The sequence below is a fragment of the Mus caroli genome, unplaced genomic scaffold (assembly GCF_978045245.1).
Source record: "Mus caroli unplaced genomic scaffold, Mus_caroli_1 scaffold_4, whole genome shotgun sequence".
NCBI lineage: Eukaryota > Metazoa > Chordata > Mammalia > Rodentia > Muridae > Mus > Mus caroli.
Genome location: NW_028227259.1, coordinates 66,436,885 through 66,460,096, shown reverse-complemented (window position 1 = coordinate 66,460,096; position 23,212 = coordinate 66,436,885). Strand labels below are relative to the sequence as shown.

Genomic DNA, 23,212 nt, shown 5'->3' with positions numbered 1-23,212 from the left:
CCCGCCACTTGGCTGGGCAGGGTTAGCCCGCCCAGCAGAGGAGGCGGAGAGGGTCAGCAGTGGGCGGGGCTCGGGGTGGGGCCACGGCTTGGGCGCGCGGCTGACGCGACCCAAGGGTTTTGAGGGGAAGCGGGAGTGACAGAAGAGGCGCGGCCTGGACTCAGGGGCGGGGTCATGCGTGCGGAGGCGGGTCCAGGCTTCAAGGGACCGGGGCGCGGCGAGCAGGGGCGGGGCTTCCGTGCGGTGGGCGGGGTCCCGGCGGGTCCAGGCTGAGCGGGTAGGGGCTCGCGGGAGCCGAGCTCCTGCATTCAATCCACCCGGCAGCCCTAGAGCTGCACCGTCTACCCCGACCCGGGACGCCGCGGCCGGGGCGAGGAGGGCAGAGGGACGCGGCGATGGCTCTGTGGGGACTCCCGGGGTCCGCTGTGCTTGCTGCTTCAGTGTTCGTGGGAGGCGCTGTGAGTTCGCCGCTGGTGGCCGCCGGTGAGTGCTTTGGTCGCGGTCGGGACGTGAGTTGGGTCTGCGCTCGGAAGGGAGCCAGGGGCTCGACGGGTCGGTCGAGCCCACAACCCCGCCGCGCCCTGAGTTGCGCGCGCCCTGCTGTGCTACCGGATCTGGCTCTGAACATCTGGGTGTCCCGGGGTGGCCCGGGCAGGGTGCGGCGCGCAGCGCGGCTCGAGTCCTTCCCCACCCGCCTGCCGGGGTCCCGCCTTCCCTCCCCGCCGCTTCTAAAAAACGGCGGGACCCCAACTCGGATTCTTCAGGATGTCGCTTTCCTGGGACGCCTTCTCCCCAGCCGTGGACCCCTTTCTACTGTCCTGGTCCTCAGAGGCCTCACCAGGCGAAGATCTTGCCACCCGGGATCGGGTTCTGCTTTCCAGCCTCCTTCCTCGCTTTATTTTCTTCTTTCCTTTTCATTATGTTAAAGCCTTGAAAGTGCCAGTCTTTGCAGGTGGTTATGGATTCTTTTAGTAAGTCGGGAATTTCTCACTCCTTCCCATACACGCTGGATAAATTAGGCCGGGAAAGAGGAAAGACATCTATAATGTATACTGCTTTTTCTTTGTATCAAATCCTGTCATCACAAAAGGAACCTCTGTGGTCAGGGTGGAAGCCACCAGCCGAGACGCTGAGTGTTGTCTTCAACTACAAGCCATCAGCGGGAGAGTTTCTAACTGACATCTAAGAGGTCTACCTTTTACTTAAGGACGCCTTTGCCTTGTGCTCCTGTTTTTATAAGGCACACACCAGGGATTCTTAATAATTATTTCCCCCTCTTAATTGCCACCTCGCTGCAGTACTTAAAAAAAAAAGTTAAGCCTTCCTGGCCGTTTGGGGTTACCACAGGCTGATTCTTACGTCAGCAGGCTCTGCCAAGCTTGCCTTCAGGGGTGGCTCCTCTTCAGGCCCAAATAATAAGCAGCTGGAAGGCTTCCAACGGCGACTGTCTTCTCTATAAAATATACGTGCTGCTCTTCTTTTCGGAGAACGTTCTAGTCACTCGGAGCTTTGGAGCCTGCTTCTCCTTTGTCCTTTACTTTTTCATGGGCATCAGAACGAGCTAGCAAGGGAACAGGATAGATAGACGATGTGTCTCCTGGGTATTTATTAGCAGATCCGCATTTCCTTCAGCCATCTACCCAGGGGAAAGGGAAGCTGGTGACTCGTTCTATTGGATGGGAGATTTTCCCGTGCATCCTGGGCTTCTTTCCTGAGACTTGTAACTACAACATAGTTTCAAAGTAGCTTGGAGACTGCAGGTAGTAAGGGGTATCACTTGTTGCAGAGTTTGGAACAATAACAAAAAAGATGAACCTGGGAGCAAGATTGTGACAGTTTAGTACGTGAGGCATGTCACCAGCCATCCTCAGGAGAAATCCATTCCTAGAGTGGGTTTTTGTTTTGCTGGGTTTCTGAACAACACCCGGGTGTCAGGCCTGCAATGTGACTGAAGAAACTTCTATGGAGTGGTGCTATTAGTAACCTTTTATGAGTGAAAGTTAGTGCTTAAAAAGAATGAAGTACCTAAGGTGGAAAGGATAGAACTTCCAATTTGCTGGCTGGCTTAGGGCCTGTATCAAGAGATGAGCCTGGAACAGCTGGCCGCTGATCTCTTTGAACTCCAAGTCCAGAAGTAGGAAGAAGGAGATGGCATCTGATAGAGACAGCCTGCCGTGTGCTTTAGCTGGGTGCTTCATGTGTATTTTAAAACTTATTCCTCATGACCCAAGATGTGTTTACTCTCTGTAGATCAACTGAGGCCTGTCATTACATAGGCATTGTATCAGTAAGCATTGGTTGGGTGGGGTGGGAGGTAGGAGGAAGGGGAGAGAGGGGGTGGGATGGGAGGAGAGGAAGAATGAATACAGCCTGTTTGGTTTTAAATTCATCATCTTTCTACTGTCCCCCATGCTTCCCAGACAAAATAGAGCATAGGTCAGCCTCAGCAACCTGACTTAAATTGTAAGGTAGTTAGTTCTCTAAGATGCCCAAACATCACATAAGGAGTATGTAGTCATCTGAGCCATACAGTGGAGAACCGGCAGAGAGCTTCTCAGAGGGTGGGTGGCAGTCTCTTTCACTTCCTTTTTTTTTTCTTCGAGACAGGTTTTCTCTGTGTATCCCTGGCTGTCCTGGAACTCACTCTGTAGACCAGGCTGGCCTCGAACTTAGAAATCCACCTGGCTCTGCCTCCCAAGTGCTGGGACTAAAGGCATGCGCCACCACTGCCAGGCTTCACTTCCTTTATTGTAAGCCATCTAAATAGTGGCATTAGAAGCTACTTTGCAAGTAGCAGAACTGCTTTTCCAGGTTCTGCCTTATTTATGTACTTGAGTTCTCTGGTGACTTGGCCTCCTTGGTCTCCGTTTCTTACCTCTCCTGTCAGTGGGCACAGCCCTTGAGTAGAGAGATGGGAAAACAGTTCCAGGGTTGGAGCTGTGAGGGATGCACAGTCCCTGGGCTCTGTGGGCATCCAGCCAGCCTCAGATTCCTCATTTAGATGTTGAAGATATGTTTGATTAAATTCTGGGTTCTCTTTTGGCAGGACAGCTGCTTAGCTGAACGTCCACATAGTTCATAGACATTAGGTGCAGTGTTTTGGAAAAAAAAATACTGTTTAGAGCTTTGGACTTCATGCTTACTCCAAATTCAAAGAGGAAATGAAAAATATCACCAGTGGCTGACATTTCTTTATCTCCTCTGCGCCATTTTTTTCTAATCTTTCAGAAAAGAATGAGGGAATTTTGGGAAGACTTGGATTTGAATGTGAGAAGCCACAGTCCAGGTGATTCAAACATCGAACTTTGATTTTTTTTTTTTTTTACTTTTTAAAAAAAAAATGATGTGGCTTTGATGTTTTAGTCTTACTGCATACTGGACCATTTTAATTATAGCATTTAGAAGGATGCACATTAAAAATACTGTTATTTGAAAACAATTTGGTCTAAGATTGAAGGCCTAAAATCAAAAGTTGGCATCATGATGACACAGTGGCGTCTGGGCTTTGGGTGCTCAGTGGCAGGACACTCACCCTGCCTGCCTGCTTCCTCTCATGTTCAGGAGTGCCTGGCTTCAGTCCCCAGCACTACCAAAAGCCAATAAACCAACCAACCAACCAACAAACAAATGAATAAAAAGAAAAAGAAAGAAAAAGAAACAAAAGCAAATTGTCATTAGTTAAAACTGTTTCTTAAGAGTTGTCCAGTAATCCTTGTGGTTGTGTTTAGGAACTGGTAAAGATTTTAAAATTCTCTTATGTACATGTATGCAATTTTGTCTTTATTCCAGGGTTAGCTATGTATCATTTATATGCCACATTGAATTAGAACTAATACTATACAATCTGAATGTACGTAAAATGTTGTACACAGCAAGGAGTTTGGGGCTGCTAAGCCAAGAGAGTAAAAAAAAGGCTAAGCATGGTGGCGCATGCTTTCAATCCCAGTACTCAGGAGGCAGAATCAGGCTTATCTCTGTGAATTTGAAGCCAGCCTGGTCTATAGGGTTCAGGACAACCAGGGGCTACACCGAGAGACCCTGTCTCAACACACAAAAGGAAACTAACAACAAAAAGATCTGGTGTAAGACTGAGGGTCTAGAATTGAAAGTGTGGCTTCTTTACCTTTTTTTTGGAGTTCAGTGTTTATCACTGTGTAGTAGAGTTTGTCCTCAGATCATTTTCTCTGTGTAATCCCACCGGACTGATCCTGTGTTAAAGGCTGGGAATTCGGACCCTCTGAGAAGTGGGAAGTTACTGGGAGTTACCTGGGCCTCTGTCCTATCTGTTACACTGTTACACTCTGTCCTATCTGTTCAGTTCTAAAGTGCATTGCAAACTATTCTTTTTCCTCTTTGGAAAGAAAATTCTTTTCATTCTAAAATGTTTCTGAAGAGTCACAGCGGTACGACTCTGCAGCGTCGGTCTAGGTAGTTTTGAAAAGTCCCTCCTACAGCTTGCTTGAGTGGGAGGAGGGAGTTAGCCTTTGATCTCTTACCTAGAGGCACTTGCCTCAGTTTGCATTCCATTCTGGTCTCTCTTCCTGCACCCTGACCTTGGGTAGTATCCTAATGCAGTGCAGTTTTATTGGCCCGGGTCCCTTTTACCTTAGTCATAGGCAGGTTCTCTCCCTGAAGCACTGGGAAGGTGTCTTAGTGTTCCATCACGTAGCTTCACTGTGTTTTACTACACCATGCCTCCTTTCTGGAAGGCTGTAGCTGTCATTGATTGTTTTAAAATGAGATTTAAATCTCCATTGTTTCCGTGAACACCTCTGTCCACAAGGCTTGGTGTCATAGTTGACTGCCTGTGTAGAAGATGGGTTCTTGGAAAAGCAGCTTAGAGGTCGGTGCAGTTCACATTGTGAGGCCGTTGATAACTCCCGGTTTGTACTCTTACCACAGTGGTTTGAAGCACTCACTGCCCCTGCTCTTAGTATTTTTCCCCTAAAAATAAAAAGGTAGCTACTAATTTTTTAGGCAAAAGCTATGTGTTGGTACCTTGTTTTAATGTTATCATCTTTGGTTCTTGTAAGATGGGCTATTTATTTTTTTACTATCCTTTATCAGGTTGGTTTTCTTTGCTCCTCTCTAGTATCCAGGGCATTTGTACAGTGCTGTAATCCTTTCTGGACATTTCACAAATGCAAAATGCTCTGAAAAAATGAGGATTTTTAAATTTTAAATACATACATACACATACTCTCTCTCACACATACACACATACTATATATATATATATATATATGCACACATATATACATATATATACACACACACATATATATATATATACACACATACTTATACATATACATACATATATTATATATATACATATATATATGTATATATATATATATATATATATATATATATATATAGAGAGAGAGAGAGAGAGAGAGAGAGCGCGAGCGGTGGTAACACAGGGCCTGCCCCAGTGGGAGGTGTTCAAGTTCGAGTTTGCTCTCGCATAGGTTGAATATCCCTGTACCTTGCTGCGGCCATCCAGCACCTTTGACTTCTGAGTGTGACACAGTGCAAGTTGAACTCGGCCACCTTTCTGCAATCGGGCATCTGCCTCTGGGGTTTCAGTTAAGGACTCATGACTGCATTTCCCTTCCCTGAGTCATCTGTTCATGTTTTCTCACATCCCTTGGGAGCCAGTAAGTATCCCATACAAATATCTAAAATGTCCCGTGGAGAAATAGCAGGGATCCTGCAGAGAGGGCTTCTTCCCTCCAGAGAAGGCTCACGCAGTAGCTAAGAGTGCTTTGTCTGAGTCTGATTCCCAGCACCCACACAGCAACTTATAACCCTCTGTAACTAACTCCAGATAAGGGCATGGGATGCCCTTTTGTGTCTTCCATGGGCCCAGGCCTGAACATAGTACATATACATTCATACAACCAGGCAAAACACTCACACTCTTAAACATAAAAATGCATCTTAAAATCTTACAGAGATTTGAAAAGTGACTCAGAGCCAGTAGAGACTTAAAAAAAAAAACAAACCCAGCCAAATACCCCCAAAGACAATAACCTCTCTGCTGTAGAGCACTTCAGGAGGAGGAAGGCCACCTGGACATCCTAAGCAGGACCTAATAAAGACACTTGGATGCAACCGGGCTTCTGCATCTGTTTGGTAGCTCTATGGGTGAGTGCTCTATGTAATGGAACCCTAATGGGTAAGTAGAGAGGTTCGGCTGGCTCTCTTCTCTGCCAGCTAGTGACACGGCTCTCTTTGTGAGAGAAAGAAATTGAATCTGCCGAGGAACATTTTGGAGCTACCCCCCCAGGCAACCTGAGTTCTTGGGGCCAGTCATCTTATCTCGAGTCTCCCTGGCCAGCCTCCTTGAACTCAGGAGACCCAGTTTCCATTGCTGCTTGCAATACCCCAAGGCCTCCAGCTTACTGTCTTTCCTCCTTTGGCACTGTCTGGGATCTCAAAAAAGAGACAATTCCCCAGCCTGGGTTCTATTTCCTGTGCTAGTTGCCAGTCCTCCCCAGGAGCCCTCCCCAGGCTCTCCCCCGCCCCTTACTTGGTTTGCAAACTCCTGGCTATAACAGCATTTCAGGCACTAATAAAAGTGCCTGTTGTCCAGAGAAAACAGTCTTTAAACCACTCCTCTTACCTGTATTATGGAGAAAATAGAGCCAAGCTGCTTCATGTGGTTATTGTCACGATGATGTGAGCCAACGCATGGGCACGCTTGGCACAGTGTTTGTGGCATAGGTATGTTAAAAAGGTTTGCTTCATTATTCGCCCATAGCCAGGCATTAACATTTCACATAAAAAACAAAAAAGATGAAACAAAGTTCCTAACCACTCCAAAACTGGTCTTAACCCCAGCACTGGGAAGCTGAGATGGGGGGATTGCTGTTAGTTCAAGGCCTAGCCTGGGTTGCATAGTGAGTTTTAAGTTAACCTGAGCTACATTATGAAATTTTTTAAAGCAGAACAAGAGGGGGCTTCAAGGAAGCAGGATAGAGAGGGAACCAGGGGCAATGGGCTTGACTGTGTGGCTTCTCGTGGGAGGTCGAGACAAAGCCACTGGCTGTCACAGTATTACAAGAAAAGAGAAGAAAGCGAGGAAACCTTTACCTTTATAAAGATAGACAACTCTGCTTCGTTTTGGAAGAACTTTGGGGGACTCATCGGTGCAGCCAGCTAGCCTGTAGTTGTAGTGCGTTTCCTTACGACTTGATGTAGTGATCACGCCATAAGCATTGGTTAGTGAAGGTCTAATTGGTTACTGAGCTCCTCTTTCCTCCCAGGGACTTACTTGAATGAAACGAAATTTCATGACAGGAAAGCAGAGGAATACATACATCTGTGTATTACAGGCTGGCGGGGTGGGTGGGGGGTGGTTCTGGTGACGTCCTCAGAGTTTATTTAGTGGAGAGGAAATGGGTACGGCTAAGATTTAAGAATGTTCCTTTGTACCCTCTGGGACCTCCTGTCCTATTGGCATGTCCTGGCATTGACATGGACCCACAGCTGTCCCTGCTCCTAGCAGGTTTCCTCTGTCCACACCTGCTTCTGGTGTTCACGCTTCAAGAAGGTCTGTTTCCCCAGCTCTCGGATGTGGGATGTACCTGACCTCAGAAGAGTGATAACTATCATAGCAGTGACTTTTGTTCTTAGTGACATGCCTTTAGGGATGGTCATCTTGTTATTAGTCCCTTTGTTGTGCATGGGAAACTGAACCCAAAAGGACATGGTGGCCTGCAGGAGTCATGGGCCTTAGCAGCCATTAGGGTGACATCATGTGTGGATCTTGTTCACTGCCCAGGTTTGACTTTCAGACCTGGAATAGAATAGGTTTTTAAAATGCGAATGGAGAGTCCAGAATATCCCCCTCCCCAACTTGTGTTTATATGTGAGTGTTTGTGTGTGTGTGTGTGTGTGTGTGTACAGGCCAGAGGAAGGCATTGGATCCCCTGGACCTGGAGTTACATGCAGTATGAGCTGGCTAATGTGGGTCCTGGGGACTGACCTCGGGTTCAGTTAGGCATCTCTCTGGCCCCCCTTATTCTTTCTATTAGGGTGGAAAGTTACTCTTTGGAACATTCAGTCTCTGATCTTAGTACCGAGTCTCCTCTGCCTTCCTCTGGATTGATGATAGACTGTTGTCTATCAGCCTCTGTGGGATTTGTTTACATCCGAAGGTGGCAAAACTAGACATGAAGGGAGGATGCCGGCAACAAGGAGATCGGAGAAAACCGAGATAGTGAGAGAACATAGTAGTGAACGTTTTCAGCGTAAAGGTTTTAAAACTCCAAATCTATTCATGAGTCTCTTTCCAAGGGCACAGTCACTTGTATTCTGCCAGCCAATGCCAGTCAGTTGTGTGCGTATCATATTTTCAATGTCCCAACACACGAAGTATTTAAAACCATCTATTTCGTGAGCATCTTCGTCTCCTTTCTATTGCTATAACAGAATGCTTGCCACTGGGTACTAGACGTGCATTTGCAGGTTTGGCAGACTGAGAAGTCATGGGTGTGCTGACATCTGTGGGGCATCCGGAGAGGACCTCCATTGCATCACAACGGGGTAGAGGACATCCTGTGGCAAGCCTGAGCGTGCATGCCATGACTCTCTCTTTCTCTGCTTCATTACCTCATCGAATCCCAATTACCTCTCAAAGGCCCCATCTCTATACGCCACAAACATGGATCTCGGAATTAAGTCTCAACACAGTCAAATATAGCAATAGACTCCTCTGATTGATGGAGAGAGGATGCTAGCCACAAGGAGACCAGGGGGAAAGTAAGTATTAACATAGCACCCAACAACACACAAGGCACAGAAGATGAAGTGATGTGAACAGGGTATGTGGAACCCTTGCCTCATGGAGCTGTCTTAGCCCCTCAGTAAGGAAAGAGAGGCACAGGGCCAGAGTATCTAGCCTGCGGCTGGGGTTGGGGGTGTGTGGAAAACTGAGAATCCAGGCCAGGTGGGGCAAATAAAAACAATCTGGAGCAAATAAGGCTTAAATTTCCACTGCACAGCTATAGGCATTAGCTGGGTAAAAAGACCCAGCCGTTGCGGAAGAGTGATTGATGTGTGTGACGTTTTGGGTGTGGTGTGTCCTCAAAGGGCTTACATGCTCACATCTAAGGCCTTAGGAGACTGGAAACTTCATGGATGCCGGGTTTAGTATTGATTAGCTTTAGCCATTAGGGTGGCAGCCTCATGGTTAAATCCTTATAGCATCATCGATTAAGAGACCAGAGGAGAGACATACAGAGTCTGTGTCTATGTCTCTGTGTCTCTCTCTGTGTGTGTCTCACTTGTGTACATGGTTCCTATTTCTATGTGAATCCCGAACTACACTTAGGCTCTGCCAGCCAAAAGACCACCATTAGATGGGGTATCTGGAGAGTCTAGAAGTATGAACTAAGTAAACTTCTTCTTTAAAGTGACCTGGCCTACTTGTGGCATTGGCAGCAGAAATGGGCTAATAGAGCAGCAGGCTAAGCTGTGGCCAGTGCTTCTCAAACTTGGGTGTCTGTCTGGAGGCTGGTCACGGCCCAGGTGGCTGGCTCCTCCCTGGACCAGCTAAGACAACATACAGTGGGCTTGAGATGAGAATGGACATTTCCTGTTGATGTTGACTAAGAATCGGAAGTGAGCAGGGGAGTGTTGGGGAGGGGAGATGTGGGCTTATCCCTCTTCCTTTGTGTTCCCACCCATTGTCTTAGGCTAGCCTATCCTGCCTTGTATCTATGCTTCCAGCTGAAACCAAGGCTAATACTTGAGGAAACCTTTCCTGTGACTTCTAGACTGCAATCCTGGGATGACCTGAGTGCAGGTCAGGCGCACTGTATCTCTCCCACGGTATTTGGCCCTCAGTTATAAGCATTTGCTTCCCCGGTATGCTTCCTATTAACTAGAACTCTTTGTGGCAGCCGCGTCGATGAGATGTGTTAAATATTTGATCGCTTGAGCCGATTTAACTTTTGCAGTCACTGGGAGGAGCAGGTCACTGCGGTCTGCTCTGTGGCATGGAGGGAACTGAGACTTGTGGGGAGTAATCAGGACGAGAAGTGAGCTTTCTTGCTCATCACAGAGGAGGGGAAGCCAAAGCTGGGTGGATGTTCCTGATCCCCAAAGGTCCCTTGTGTAGTGTGAAATGATGTATACACGCTGGTACTAGTCGAAGGAAAGCTTTATATTTAATTTGTCTTAATTTGTCGGTTTCTCATTCTTGCTCCATCTACTTAAAGAGAAAACCAAGGCATCTTAGCAAGTGAAAGTAGGTTTTTGATGCTAGTCAAAAATAGTTCATTAACCAAAGACGTCTCTGAATATTGCCTACCCCACCCCTTCTTAGAGACAGGGTCTTACCATGTAGCTTTTGCTGGCCTTGAGCTAATTCTGAAGTCTAGTCAGGCTTTAACTTTACATTCCCAAGGCAGGAAGGATGGGTCACATGTTAAGAGCACTTGCTGCTTCTGCAGGGGACCCTGGTCCAGTTCCTAGCACCCACACTGTGGTTCACAGTTGTCTCGATCGATCTCCAGTTCCAGGGGATCTCCTGGCTTCCGCAGGACTAGGCATGCAAATGATGTACATGTATACAGGCAAGTGAAACTCATACACATACAAAAAAAAAAAAAAAAAAACCCTGTAAATTTGTAGTTCTCTTGCCCCAGCCTCATAAGTGCTGGAGTCACAGGCGTGCCACCATCTGTGGTAAGTAAATGAACATGCAATTGGATTTAGAAATGTTTTCTTTATCTTGGCATAGTGGTGTTCACCTTTAATCTCCACATTTCTAGACTAGCCTGCTCTACATAGTGACCTCTAGGTCAGCCAGGGATATATATATAGGCATCTCCTCCCAAAACCAGTTATGCTTTCTAAAATTTTGGCATGTAAGAGATATGAGCGAAGAAAAATTACTTTTAATTCCCCAAAAGATACCAATTGGATAACTTTTCTGTTTTTGTTTTTGTTTTTGTTTTTTCGAGACAGGGTTTCTCTGTATAGCCCTGGCTGTCCTGGAGCTCACTCTGTAGACCAGGCTGGCCTCAAACTCAGAAATCCACCTGCCTATGCCTCCGGAGTGCTGGGATTAAAGGCGTGCGCTACCACGCCCGGCTTTGGATAACTTTTCTAAGCCAGCTGGTTAAGTTAGTCTGGTGGAAACTTTACAGAGAGCCTGTATATGTCACATGCCGCACGGAGCCTGAGAGGAAGAGCTCCTTTCAGCTCTGAAGACTTGCCCAGACACCTCCTCTGTGCATGCATACAACTGTACTGTGGCTTTCCGAGATTCCTCTAAGGGGTGGACGTTTGAAGCGCTCCCTGGACATTCTGTCTCATAGTGTAAGTGGGGGGAAGGGAGGGAGGACTCATTTTCCACTGTCATGGCCCTCCAGAGCTGGAAGTCCAGCCACAGTCATGTGAATTGTCGGCTTTACAGAAAGCAGCAGCTGTGATTTCTTGGCGTTGGCCTGGTGGCAGGTGGCTAGCCACAGACGTTACATAGTATCATTTTCCTTTGCATGTCTGTGGTTTATGCTAACACGTTTGCATTACTTCCTGGGATCTTCCACCTTCTTGCCTCTGCTAAAAGCAAAATACAGATCAGCCACCAGGACAAAAGCCAAGGCCTTGGGCAGTGCCTAAAGTGGCGAGATTGAGCAGGGCAGTTGGGCTTCACAGGAGAAATATTTCATGGCTGTATTTGCCAAGAAGGTGCCTAATAGTTGCTTCAGCTAAAACTTGCAGATCATTTTGCACACCCAGCACGCAGTTAATTAAAACATGGGCTTGTCTTATTTGAGATACTGCCGGGTAGCTACTGGGTACGTGTAACGAGTGCACACCTAATTTAGTTTTTGTTCTATGAAACTTATGATGGAGACGTGTAGATAAGCCATGAATGGAAGTCCTTGTGGCGTCATGGAAAAAGGGTTTTGGTGTAATCAGAACCACTGACTAAGTGTTGTGTGGGATCACAGGAGACTTCTCTTTTGAAGTGAAGGACAAAAAGAGCTCCATAGCCTGAAACTGGGCATTGAAGTCCACAAGGGAACTATACATACCAATCCCATGGAACAGCCTGGACGATGGCACTGGAGCTTAGCCATTGCAGCTCCCGTGGGGCAGAGCTTCTAAGCGCGGGAAGCTTCACAGGGGAGACTGAGGTGCGGCTCCTCAGCTCTTAAAGAACTTTATTGTGCCGGGTCAGGAAGCTCAGGCTGGGCAGTGGAGGGTAGAGGACCAGAGGAGTTCCGGGGATTGCCCTGTGAGGGAAGAGTGTCTGGTGTCATTAGGACTGGAGTTTATAGCAGGTTCTGAACAGTCAGTGAAGCGCTGGGATGTTTCCTGTATCTTTGTAGGGTGGAGGTAGGAAGGAGAGCTCAAGGGAGCCCCAGTGCAAAATGATGCTTGTTTTAGTTTTCTATATGTCTCCGAGTCATCTGTGGGATTAAGGAACTAATACCATCCCTTGTAAGGAGTCTATATAATACAGTCAATTTTTGTGACACACAAATAGGAAGGCTGCGTTTAAGGAATTTGGGGAATGAGAATGATGAAGCCAGTACTGTGGGCGGAGTCCTGGCCACGGGAGAGTCAAGGAACAGCTATGGTACCTGCTTGTCTCCTGTTCGTCACTCCTCCAAAATCCTCCAAACCAGCTCGAGTATAGGATTTATTTTTGGAAGCCCATTGGACATTTGCATTTCTCAACCCTGCTGTTCTTCAAGAACGCATCATTTGCGTCTCCTTCTGGGTTGGAGTGCTGTCACCTTTAGGGCAGTGTCCATAAATAAAACAAAAGTCAGCATGGGGGTGAATTAAAGCCCCAGTTGGCCAAAGGCTCCATCTCTGTCACTTCCTGCAGACCTGTTTCCCTGCTCCTCGATGCCTTGTACTGTCACTGCACAGATCTGGGAGAAGGGCAATGTGAGAACGATCTAGCATATGTTTGATGTCTAGGTACTATGTCAACAGTCCTTACACAGACACTCCATGTCTGGAATGGAATGGGAGAGGACTTAAGGAGGGAGGGACAGAATGACAGGAGGATTAGTTTTATCCACACTGAGACTGGGTTGTACCTAGAGATTTTATTGAGTAGGGTTCTTGCCATTGGTCAGTGTAGTTGGTCTGTTTCTTCTGTCTCTGGTGCAGATGTCTTTTAAAACCCTCTGAATTTACTAACCTATAGGGAGTGTAGATGGATGAGTCTTTCTTGTGCATGAAGAGCCGCTTCGACCACACTTGAGATTTCATTAGTGACTGTAAGTAAGGCATGGAGCTGGTGATGGGAGGTACTAGCCATGCTGTGGAAAGGCTGAAACTTCTGTCCTTTCCTTGATTTCTGGGGTTCAGTGGACGTCAGCCAACAATTGAGTCAGTCAGGCTTCTTAAAAGCTCTGTACCAGGACATGGAAGGGGCTTCTAGGGGTGAGCTCAGGGCTGGGCTGGCAGTTGAGCTTGGAGGGGGTATGGAAGCTGTCCGTCTTTGCCTTCTCTTCCATTTGGCTGTCCTGGTTTATTACATCCTTCACAATAAACTTGTGGTCATAGAAGACAGATTTTTGAGTTCTGTAAGACACTTCAGTAAATTATTGGAATGAAGGGGACATTGTAGAAACACTGACATTTGTAGCCAAGAGTCATCTTCGAGGCTGGCCTTTGAAGAGAATAACTCTTTTTTTTTTTTTTTTTTTTTTTTTTGGAGACAGGGTTTCTCTGTATAGTCCTGGGTAACCTGGAACTCACTCTGTAGACCAGATTGGCCTCGAACTCAGAAATCCGCCTGCCTCTGCCTCCCAAGTGCTGGAATTAAAGGCTTGTGCCACCACTGCCTGAAGGGAATAACTCTTTAACTGGTGGGTCTACACTGACTCCAGGCTGATAGGGTCAGAGTTTAATTGAACCCTAGGATACCCAGTGGGTGTTAAGAAAGTGAAATAGTAGGATCTCCCTGGGAAGCCATTGGAAGCAACATTAAAACACGCCTGGCATCACCTCTGTAATCACACCTGTATTCTACTTAGAGAAAAGCACAAAGACATTTATAAAATACATACCAGGAAAGTGGAAGACGTCAGGCCATTGCCCCACTGTTCAGATTCTTGCACCCTGCTTTATTGGATACAGGAGTGGAAGGTACACCATTTGGTTTCTTTGACCTTTGATTCCTGTGGTGTGGCTGAAAGGTCTCATAGCATGGTCTCTGCCTATAGAAATATCTGGGGTGTCACTGTGGATGGTAGCTTTGGGCAGTCTCCATAGTGAGGGATTCTAGTCCTATATTCAGGTTTACCTCTGTAGAATGAATATGACCGTTAGGTTGGACCATGTGAAAAAATGCTGATGTTCAACTATTTCCACCTGTGGTAGCAACAGGTTTATGTTTGAACTAATTGTAATAAAGACTCCTTACCGATTTCCTCATTTGTTGTGAAAAGACTCCATCTCTTCTGATTATCACTAACATCTTTTTTTAGACAATGTAAGGCAATAGAGAAGAAAAAGAAAAACTATGTCAACGTTCTACTAGTCGGAAGGGAATTTAGTTAATACTAAATCGAGCAAGTGCTGTCTAACACCTTACCTTTTTTTTTCTATGAATAAATTACTGTTTTTATTTTTTATATTTAAAATTTTTATTTATTATACGTGTGTGTTTGTATCCATGTGCATGTACTTGGGTGTTCACATGTCACAGGCATGGAGGTCAGAGGACAGCTTTTCTTCCCCTCTGTTAAAGTTTCTTTGTGCATTTTTATTAACCACAGCAGGAAGAACTATGGAGAATCGCTGTGGGATTTTACTGAATGCCCAAATCCTTCACTCTAGCGCAGACCCTCAGGGCACGGTGCCCACTGCCTCACCTCTGCCACTTGCTAGATGTGCAACCTGGGGCAAATTATCTGTAAAATGGGGTTTAAAATAATCTCTACTTCCCTGGATTATTGTCAAGGCTAAATAATGTATTAATAACTACATTATAGATAATCTATGGTAGAGTCATGGTACAGACACTTATCAATATGTGACAATTATAGTATTTTTTTCTTTGTATAAGTTGTTGCATATTTATTTATTTTTCTAAATGTTGGCTTTGTAGCTCAGGCTGCCCTGGAACTCATTATCCTCCTATCTCAGTTTCTGTGTTCTGATATTATAGTCCTGTGCTAGATTTTCTGAGATCCCATTTGGACATCATGGTAATGACCTCCATACTATTTCCCTTCATCTGGGGTTTTCCTGATGGCCCTGTTTCATCTTTCCAGAATTCTTTTTCCCATTTGATCTTTGGTTTTCCTCTTGGCCCCCCCTTTCCTTGGCTTTCTCCAGAGGCTGTGAGAGGATTTCACATCAGGTGACTTCAGTGGGCTCAGAACCTTGAGGTTTCCTGGCTGTTCCCCTTCAGTTCCCGGTTCCCAGGTTCTCAGAAACCAACCAGACCCACGTGCCTGGCTTGTGGGAACACTGCCTGACTGAACCTGTGACTAATCCGAATGCCCTCTGTTTAGGACTTTTGTAGTTTTCGGTTGAATCATTTTCCCCTTCCTGTTCCTGGAAGGAAGAGAAGCCTCCTGGACTGTGTGTGAATATGATGTGAGAAATGTGGGAGCCTGCCTGTTGTGCTGTGGCTCTGTGCATTGTCACTCTGTGCTCTGTGGCTCTGTGCTCCGTGGTTCTGTGCTCTGTAGCTCTGTGCTCCATGGCTCTGCCTTGTATCCTGTGGCTCTGTGCACCGTCACTCAGTGCTCTGTGCTCCGTGGCTCTGTGCTCCATGGCTCTGCCTTGTGTCCTGTGGTTCTGTGCATCGTTGCTCTGTGCTCCGTGGCTCTGTGCTCCGTGACTCTGCCTTGTATCCCATGGCTCTGGGCTCTGTGGCTCTGCCTTGTATGCTGTGGCTCTGTGCTCCATGGCTCAGCCTTGTGTCCTGCGGTTCTGTGCTCCGTGGCTCTGCCTTGTATGCTGTGGCTCTGTGCTCCATGGATCAGCCTTGTGTCCTGCGGTTCTGTGCTCCGTGGCTCAGCTTTGTGTGCTGTAGCTCAGTGCTCCATGGCTCAGTCTTGTGTCCTGTGGCTCTGTGCTCTGTGGCCCTGCCTTGTGTCCTGCGGCTCTGTGCTTTGTGGCTTTACCTTGTGTCCTGTGGCTCTGTGTTCTGTGGCTCTGTGGCTCTGTGGCTCTGCCTTGTGTCCTGTGGCTCTGTGCACCATTGCTCTGTGCTCCATAGCTCTGACTGGCCACCATGGCTCATGGCTCTGCACTGCTAATTATGAATCTACTTTGCCTGCAAAGTGCACAGCGATGCCCATGGCTGCTGTGTCCTCACACGGAGGGAGGGCTCGTGTTCTCCGTACCTCACATTGTGTCCTTTCTAATCCCTGGAGTTCATTGTCTTTCTGTGTATCTGGCTTTATATGTTGGTAACTGCTGCTAATGGTCACATTACTAACACTGAGCACACACTGGGATAAAGCCAAATTAATCTCATAGAATACTCAGAAACATTTCAACCCTTGTCCACATTGTATGGTTGAGAAAACTGAGGTCCAAATATTTTTATCAACTTGCCCTGGGCTCTCATAGCCTGGAGCCAGTCTGAACATTGTGAAAACAAGAGAGATTTGGTTTTTGCTTCCCCTCTTGCCTTGCTGGGGAGCACCTTTGGCTCAGAATCTCTGTCCCTCCTGTGGCGATCCTGGGTTCAAGTCTCTACTCAGCCAGCCATCCCTCAGAGGAAGGCTACAATGTTGCTTCTTTATTGGCTCCCTTTCTAAGACAATTTAATACTAGCATCTATTGGCTGGTATCTGTTGGCAGGATAAGTGATAGAACATGTACTTAATATCTGCAAGTCCCTGGGCCCTTTGCCTACTACTACAGAGCAAAACAAACAAACACCAACCAGACAGACAAACAAACAGCCAAAAAAAAAAAAAAAAAGGCCCTGCAAAATAATAACTCTGGGCCAGGAAGATGGTTCCGTCTGTAAAGTGCTCACTAAATAAGCTCAGGGACCTGAGTGTGGATCTCCTGAGTGTGGATGAGTGCCCACCTACATAAACAGCCAGGGGACACATAACTGTGGTCCCATTGTGAGTGTGTGTGTGTGTGAAGGTGGAGACAGATCCCCCGGGGTAGGCTGGCTGGCCATTCTAGCCAAGTCAATGAGCTTCAGTTCAGAGAGATCCTGTCCCAAGAGATAAGGTGGAGGGCAATTGGAGAAGCCACCTGATATTGATCTCTGGCTTCCACTGGCACAGCGTACATGGTCAATAATAACATCTATCTCAGAGTTGTGGGCATTAAAGAAGATTAATGCAAGTAAAAATACCGAAGTTGTCGCTGAAGTTGAGTTACTCTCAGCAGGTGATGGCAGAGAATCTGAGCACCCCAGAAGCTTAGAGCATGGTGCTCCCAGCCCCTAGAACTTCCCTGGGGCTAGAATCTCCCTTTTCCCACTGATGGGTGCTGGGCCGGCTCCCTTGTGAAGCTTTTACCCTGCTCCCGACCCTTGCTTCCCTGTGTGTCTAGATTCTGCTGTGTTCTGTGCTTGCTGGAAAGATTTGGCTGACTTCCCAACCCTGGCAGTGACGTTGTACACAGAAGCCAGGGATGCAGCTCCCCAAGGCTTGCTTGGTCCTCTATATCAGTTCCCCTCCGTCAGTCTCAGGGGAGTCACTGATTTTGTTCAGGAATACCCAGTGCTTCCCTCCTGAGGAAACAGGCCATCTGGGCCTGTCTTCTGCTTCCTGTCTGAGCGTTTTCTTCTGGCTCGCACTACTTGGCCTTCCTTCCGTAGCTTAAGTCATTTCCAGCATAGTCTCGCCTGGTTTCTTGAGAGGAATAGGAACAGATCTGTTAGGATCGCAGCCTTCTGAACAGTGGGCAGTCACCATTGGTGAGGTTACATAAGCTTGGATTTAGTGTCCCTGAAGGAACCTGGCGAGTTGCGGAGAGCTGGAGTCCTGTGACCATCCAGTTGAAGGCCAAAAGCTGGCGTCGGAATGTACTGCTATTTGTAGCCCTCCTTTGCATCCTGTAGACTGGAACTCTCCGTTGGTGTAGATGAACGCAGAGCATCCTTTGTACTGCTGTCTTTCAGGGTTCGCCGTTATTCAGCTTTGCACACAACCTGCTCATTTGTGTCTTTGGGGATGGATGGTATTTGGCAAATGGAGCCTAATTACACCAGGCCCAAATAAGTTCTAAACAAAACTACCTGTCAAGTTAGAGTGGAGGTGGGCACTCTTTGGGTGACCCTGGAGCCCTTCTCAAGGAATGGCTCTGCTGTCACAGGCTGTATGTTGTGGGTATTCAGGGTGTCCCCATTGTGTCCCAGAAGCTGTGACTGTTCAGGGTGTCCCCATTGTGTCCCAGAAAGCTGTGACTCTCTACATGGCACACAGAAGCGTTGACTTAAGTTGAGGGATTCCTTTGATTTCTGTGTCTCATTTGTGTTTGGGTCTCTATGGGGTGGGCTAGTGTGGCGAGTGGATGGGGAAGGGGATGGAATGTCCCTTTCTGTCATGGCCACAGTCATGCATGGCAGACTGTGATTTATTTACGAGATGAGGCTATAGGTCAACATTCTGGCTAACTCCTGGCCACTATGGAAACTTAGATCCAATTTCAAATGTGGAGGCGTATTCAGCAGCACTGTGTTCATTGGGTGGGAACATTCTTATCTTACAGACTGTGTTTCTAGCTAATGTGAATGATGTTGTTGCTCTTCTGCCTTTTCTGCCCTTCCCTCTTTTCTTCCCTCCTAAAAGAGTTTTAAACACCAGGCCATTACCATCAAGGGTCCAAGTCATGTCTGTAGCAACCATCACATAAGATCCCAGTGCAGTAGTTTGTGACTTAGGTGAACACATAAATGGACGTGGGACTTGTGCCAGTAGATTAAGCCAGGGCCTCCATTTCCTTGGTCCTGGTAATGGTTGTGGAGAAGTGTATTAGGGTTGAGCTTCTGAACGAACTTTTGTTTTTCCACAGTTAATATCAGAGGTTTTTATGATGCTGAGTTTTTTTTTTTTTTTTTTTTTTTAAGGAATGCTGTCAGTACAGAACCATTTCCTCATAACTAATGTCTCATTAATATGATCTTCACATTGAAGGAAGATGCACACATGCATGGATAATACATAGTGGGGTCACTTGGAGGGAGGCACCTGTCAGTCACTGGAGAGATACTGGGTGGCATGTGCTGACCTCAGCTACATCTTCGGGTCAGTTGATATAGGTTAGTCCTATTTTTTTTTAATGTTTAATTTAATTTTTTTTTAATGTGTATAGTAGTGTCCTGCTTGCATGCATGCATTTAGACTATGTGTGTCCAGTGCTCATGGAGGGCAGAGAGGGCATTGGATCTCCTGGAACTGGAGCTACAGATGGTTGTCAGCTGCCATGTGGTTGTGGGCAGCAAAACTTTGGAAAAAGTAGCAGGTATTCTTATAGAGCCACCTCTCTGGCCCCAAACCACCTTTTTTTTTTTTTTTTGAAGGATATGTGTCAGAAATGAACTCTTCCTAGGCATGTATGTAATTTACGATTTGAAGTGTTCAGATAGGTTCATGGTAAAATTCTCCCTACACTTGTTCTCCCACCTCCCAGCCCTGTCCTAGAAGACAGAGGGGGCTAACTAACCAAGGCTAAAGATTCAGTACGCCCTCCTGTGTACAGCGTTGAAAACAGCTAAAGGGAAATGGACAGATGGGTAGGCATGGGGGAGGAAAAGAGAGCAGGAGAACAGGAAGAAAGAGAGGTGCCCCCCACCCCCCGCCCCTGCCCTGAGCCCGTTCCACCATTGATTGCCCTTTGGCAGGACTTCACTGATGTGCCCTGCCTCTTGGGGTGCCTCTGAGACTCTTTACCTTCTCTGTCTTAGAGGCATGGTTGATTGCCTCCTGCCCTGGGTGCCAGAGCAGAAGTGTGGTAAGTCGACCATGTCCCATTTTCAGGCCTGGTGTGATCTGCCTCTGCCTGTCTCCTGAATGCTAGCCATTGTTTGAAGTAGGCTGGAAGATTGCCAGGGAGGCCAGAACTTTAGCCAGTGACCTCTCCAGATGCCCGGGATCCTGGAGTTAATCCCTTCCTGAGGAGCAGCTAGGGGCAGGGTCAACAGCTGTTGTCTTTGGTCAGCCTTTCTGTCTCCTTAAGGGATTTGTTTGGTCAAGGGGTTCTCGGACAGGTAGGGACTTTCTTAGACTCTAAAAATTTCCTTCCACCTTAGTTTAAATATAAACCAGGGATGGTAAATATTTAGATTACTTAAAAAAAAAAAACTTTTAAAATATTAACGTCACTGCAGTTTCGGTCCTTTGATCATGGAGCTACCTGGGTTTGGACTGATTGTGCTTTGTTCCCAGCTTCCCTTCTGGGCAGAGCATTTGTTCCCTTTTGTCCAGCCAGGTCAGTTGTCCTACGTAGGTCTACTATAAAGGGCTCCTCCTACCTGGGTTCTTGGTGCATCCCTTCTCAGCCCCCGTGGTACTTCTCAAAGGCTGCAGAGAGACTGACTGGGCTTAAAGCATCACTTCCGAGTCACGACCGCAAATTGCTCTGCACTTCCCATTACAAGTGAAGGTTGCCTTAGTGATGGTAGGCTCCAGGGGCGCCGGTGTTAAGTTGGTGGGTCAGATCCTGACATTGCTGGGTCCCACGTGGTTTACCGAGGAGTCAATGGAGGCTTCCACTGATGCCAAAGTGACCTCTGCTGCCAACTCAGGCTGTGGTGCTTATGAATTCCGTAAGCTCTAAGAGATTTTGACACAGTAAGGTTAGGTAGGCTATATGCTCTGGGGTGGGATTCTGTTACCCAGGCAGGAGGATTCTGCAGGTAGGTAGATAGGTAGGTAGGTGCTCCTTTGCCCCTGCCCTCTTCTCAGCCACACTGTGCAGAGGGTGGGGTTCCAACAGCTACTTAGCTGAGCAGAAGCCGATCCACCACGCTTAATTTAAGCACGTTGATGCTCTAACTCATGTTGTTCTCTAGGGCCCACAGGGGCTCTCTCATTCTCTCAGCCCTTTTTATATTGACTGGTTTCTAAGCTTCTTGAATTTGAGTGAAGGCTATATATATCTCAGCCTTGGCCCCAAGAGCAAGGCACTGTCATAGAGTTGCTGTGGCTTTATCTGTCTTCGTAGACACTCAGAAATATTTTTTGGGGAGGGGGTGGGGTGGGATGGGAGTCACTTCATTTTGCAGGATTTGCTTTAAGTCCCTGTTATAGTGTAGGTCACTGACTTTGACTGTACTTTAACTACAAAGTACACCACAGAGAGGGTGGGTGCTAGGTGCTGGGACTGGGGGCGTGTCCTACTAGTTCGCAGTTCTTTCGGCTATTGGTAGTGACCCCAGAAGTGGTTCCACACTGAATGCCATGAAAATTATGATAATAGTCAAGTAAATGTACAGTGGCCAAAATGCGCAGTGGACCTGAGGAGTTTCTGGCAGAGCTCGTCCCTGCTGGATTCGGAAGGCTTCTCTGCAGCCCTGGTTCTAAACCCACTTCTCATACATGCTGCTGCCCCGTGATGTTTCTGGAGACATCGGGGGCTCAGGCTGGAGACTGTTGTATGTTACAGATCACTGCGTTTCTCCTGTAAATATGGAGTGTTCCGCTCTGCAGAAGCACAGAGGGGTAATTATGGAAGTGGCATTCCTCAGCGTGTAAGGATTCACTTACTATCTGGGATAGAGAGTTAGAATTCTTTGTTTTAAGAATTGCTGTTTGAGTCGCTGACTTGGTTAAAAACAAAACAAAAACAAAAAACAAAGCAAAACAAAAACAAAAAACAAAACAAAACAAAACAAATGAATTTTGCCTTGAAATTGGTGCACAAATTCCAACAACTTCTGAAATGACTAAATGTACTTCAGTCATTTGGTACTCTATAGTTATGCTAATTGGAATTATCAGTACTGATGATTATAAAAATCAAAGTAGCTAGCAAATTCTAGAAAGTGTTGAAAATGTCCTTTGTCGACTCAGATATTCAGCTGAGATTTAATTCTTCATGTAAGAGTAAATGAGGACATTCATCTTATTGGTATGCAAATTTGCTTTCCTCTTTACCAAATGGAAAGATGGTATCAAGGAATTGTTTTAAAATACAATTTATTATGTTACAAAGTAGGTGTTTGACTTGTATACTCCTTTTTATATATCTACATACTTAGGGTTTTCCTTTTTTTTTTTTCTTTCTTTGAGACAGGGTTTCTCTGTAAACTGTAGCCCTGGCTGTCCTGGAACTCACTCTGTAGACCAGGCTAGCCTTGAACTCAGAAATCCTCCTGCCTCTGCCTCCCAAGTGTTGGTACTAATGGTGTGCGCCACCACCTTCAGAGAGATGAATGACTGGGCACCTCAGTCATTTAACCTATCTTGACTTTAAGTAGTTATTCTTCAGACACTGTGATTGGAGTGTTAGTTGATAGTGTGTTGGGGTGGGGTCTCCTTCCCATCCTCTGTTGATGGCTGTGCCAGAAATCCACACTTCTCAATGCATCCCAGTTTGGGGGTGGGGTGGGGGTGGAGGTGGGGGTGTAAACTGGAGGTGGTATTGGAGCTACTGATAGTCTGCTTCCTCATTGCCGTGATTGGCCACAGCTATGTTGGGACTGGTCCCAGGGGTCACTTGTCTGGCCTCTCTGGTCTCTGCTCTCTTCCCTATTATCTTTGAAGTCCTCTGGCTATGCCTGATGCCCTCTAGGGATGCCATTTCTGCCCCATTTGTCTCAGCTTCCGAGACTGGTTGGAAATACAAATATAATTTGTCATTTTAGGTTGACTTCAGTCATCCCCCATTCCCAATCTCCACACTGCTTCATCCTTTTTGCCTTCACATCTTCTTTTGTCATCTTCTCAGCCGGCTCTAGGCCAAACACAGGGACACAGTGAGCCCTCAGAGTACTGTGAATTAACTGCAGCCAGCCAGGCCTAGGGAGAGAACTCCAAACAATACTGATACAAGCTGGTCTTTGTTGGGCAGTATTTGTTTTCAGAAGGGGTCACCTTTGCAGTCAGGGCTGAGAAGGGCCTAATTGCTCCAGGGAACTATAGATTCTCAAGGTGAGGTGGTGGCTTATTCTTGGAGACACAGCAAGGCTGTGTGGAGCCCATACTATGGCTTACATAAGGTGGGCCATGACTTGGGAGTTGGGAGAGTAGAGACTGGCAACAGAGTTGCAGTCTTATACTTGAAAAACTGCTTT

General features: G+C 46.8%; 1 protein-coding gene across 1 annotated transcript in view; it reads left to right on the top strand.

The window, feature by feature from the left end:
- The first annotated feature begins 251 nt into the window (after nt 1-251).
- Rell1 (RELT like 1) overlaps nt 252-23,212 on the top strand; it is a 61,350-nt gene continuing 38,389 nt past the window's right edge. Inside the window, exon 1 of the mRNA XM_021162445.2 lies at nt 252-483. Coding sequence (XP_021018104.1) covers nt 396-483 — 88 coding nt within the window. The 5' untranslated portion in view covers nt 252-395. The remainder of the gene's footprint in view (nt 484-23,212) is intronic.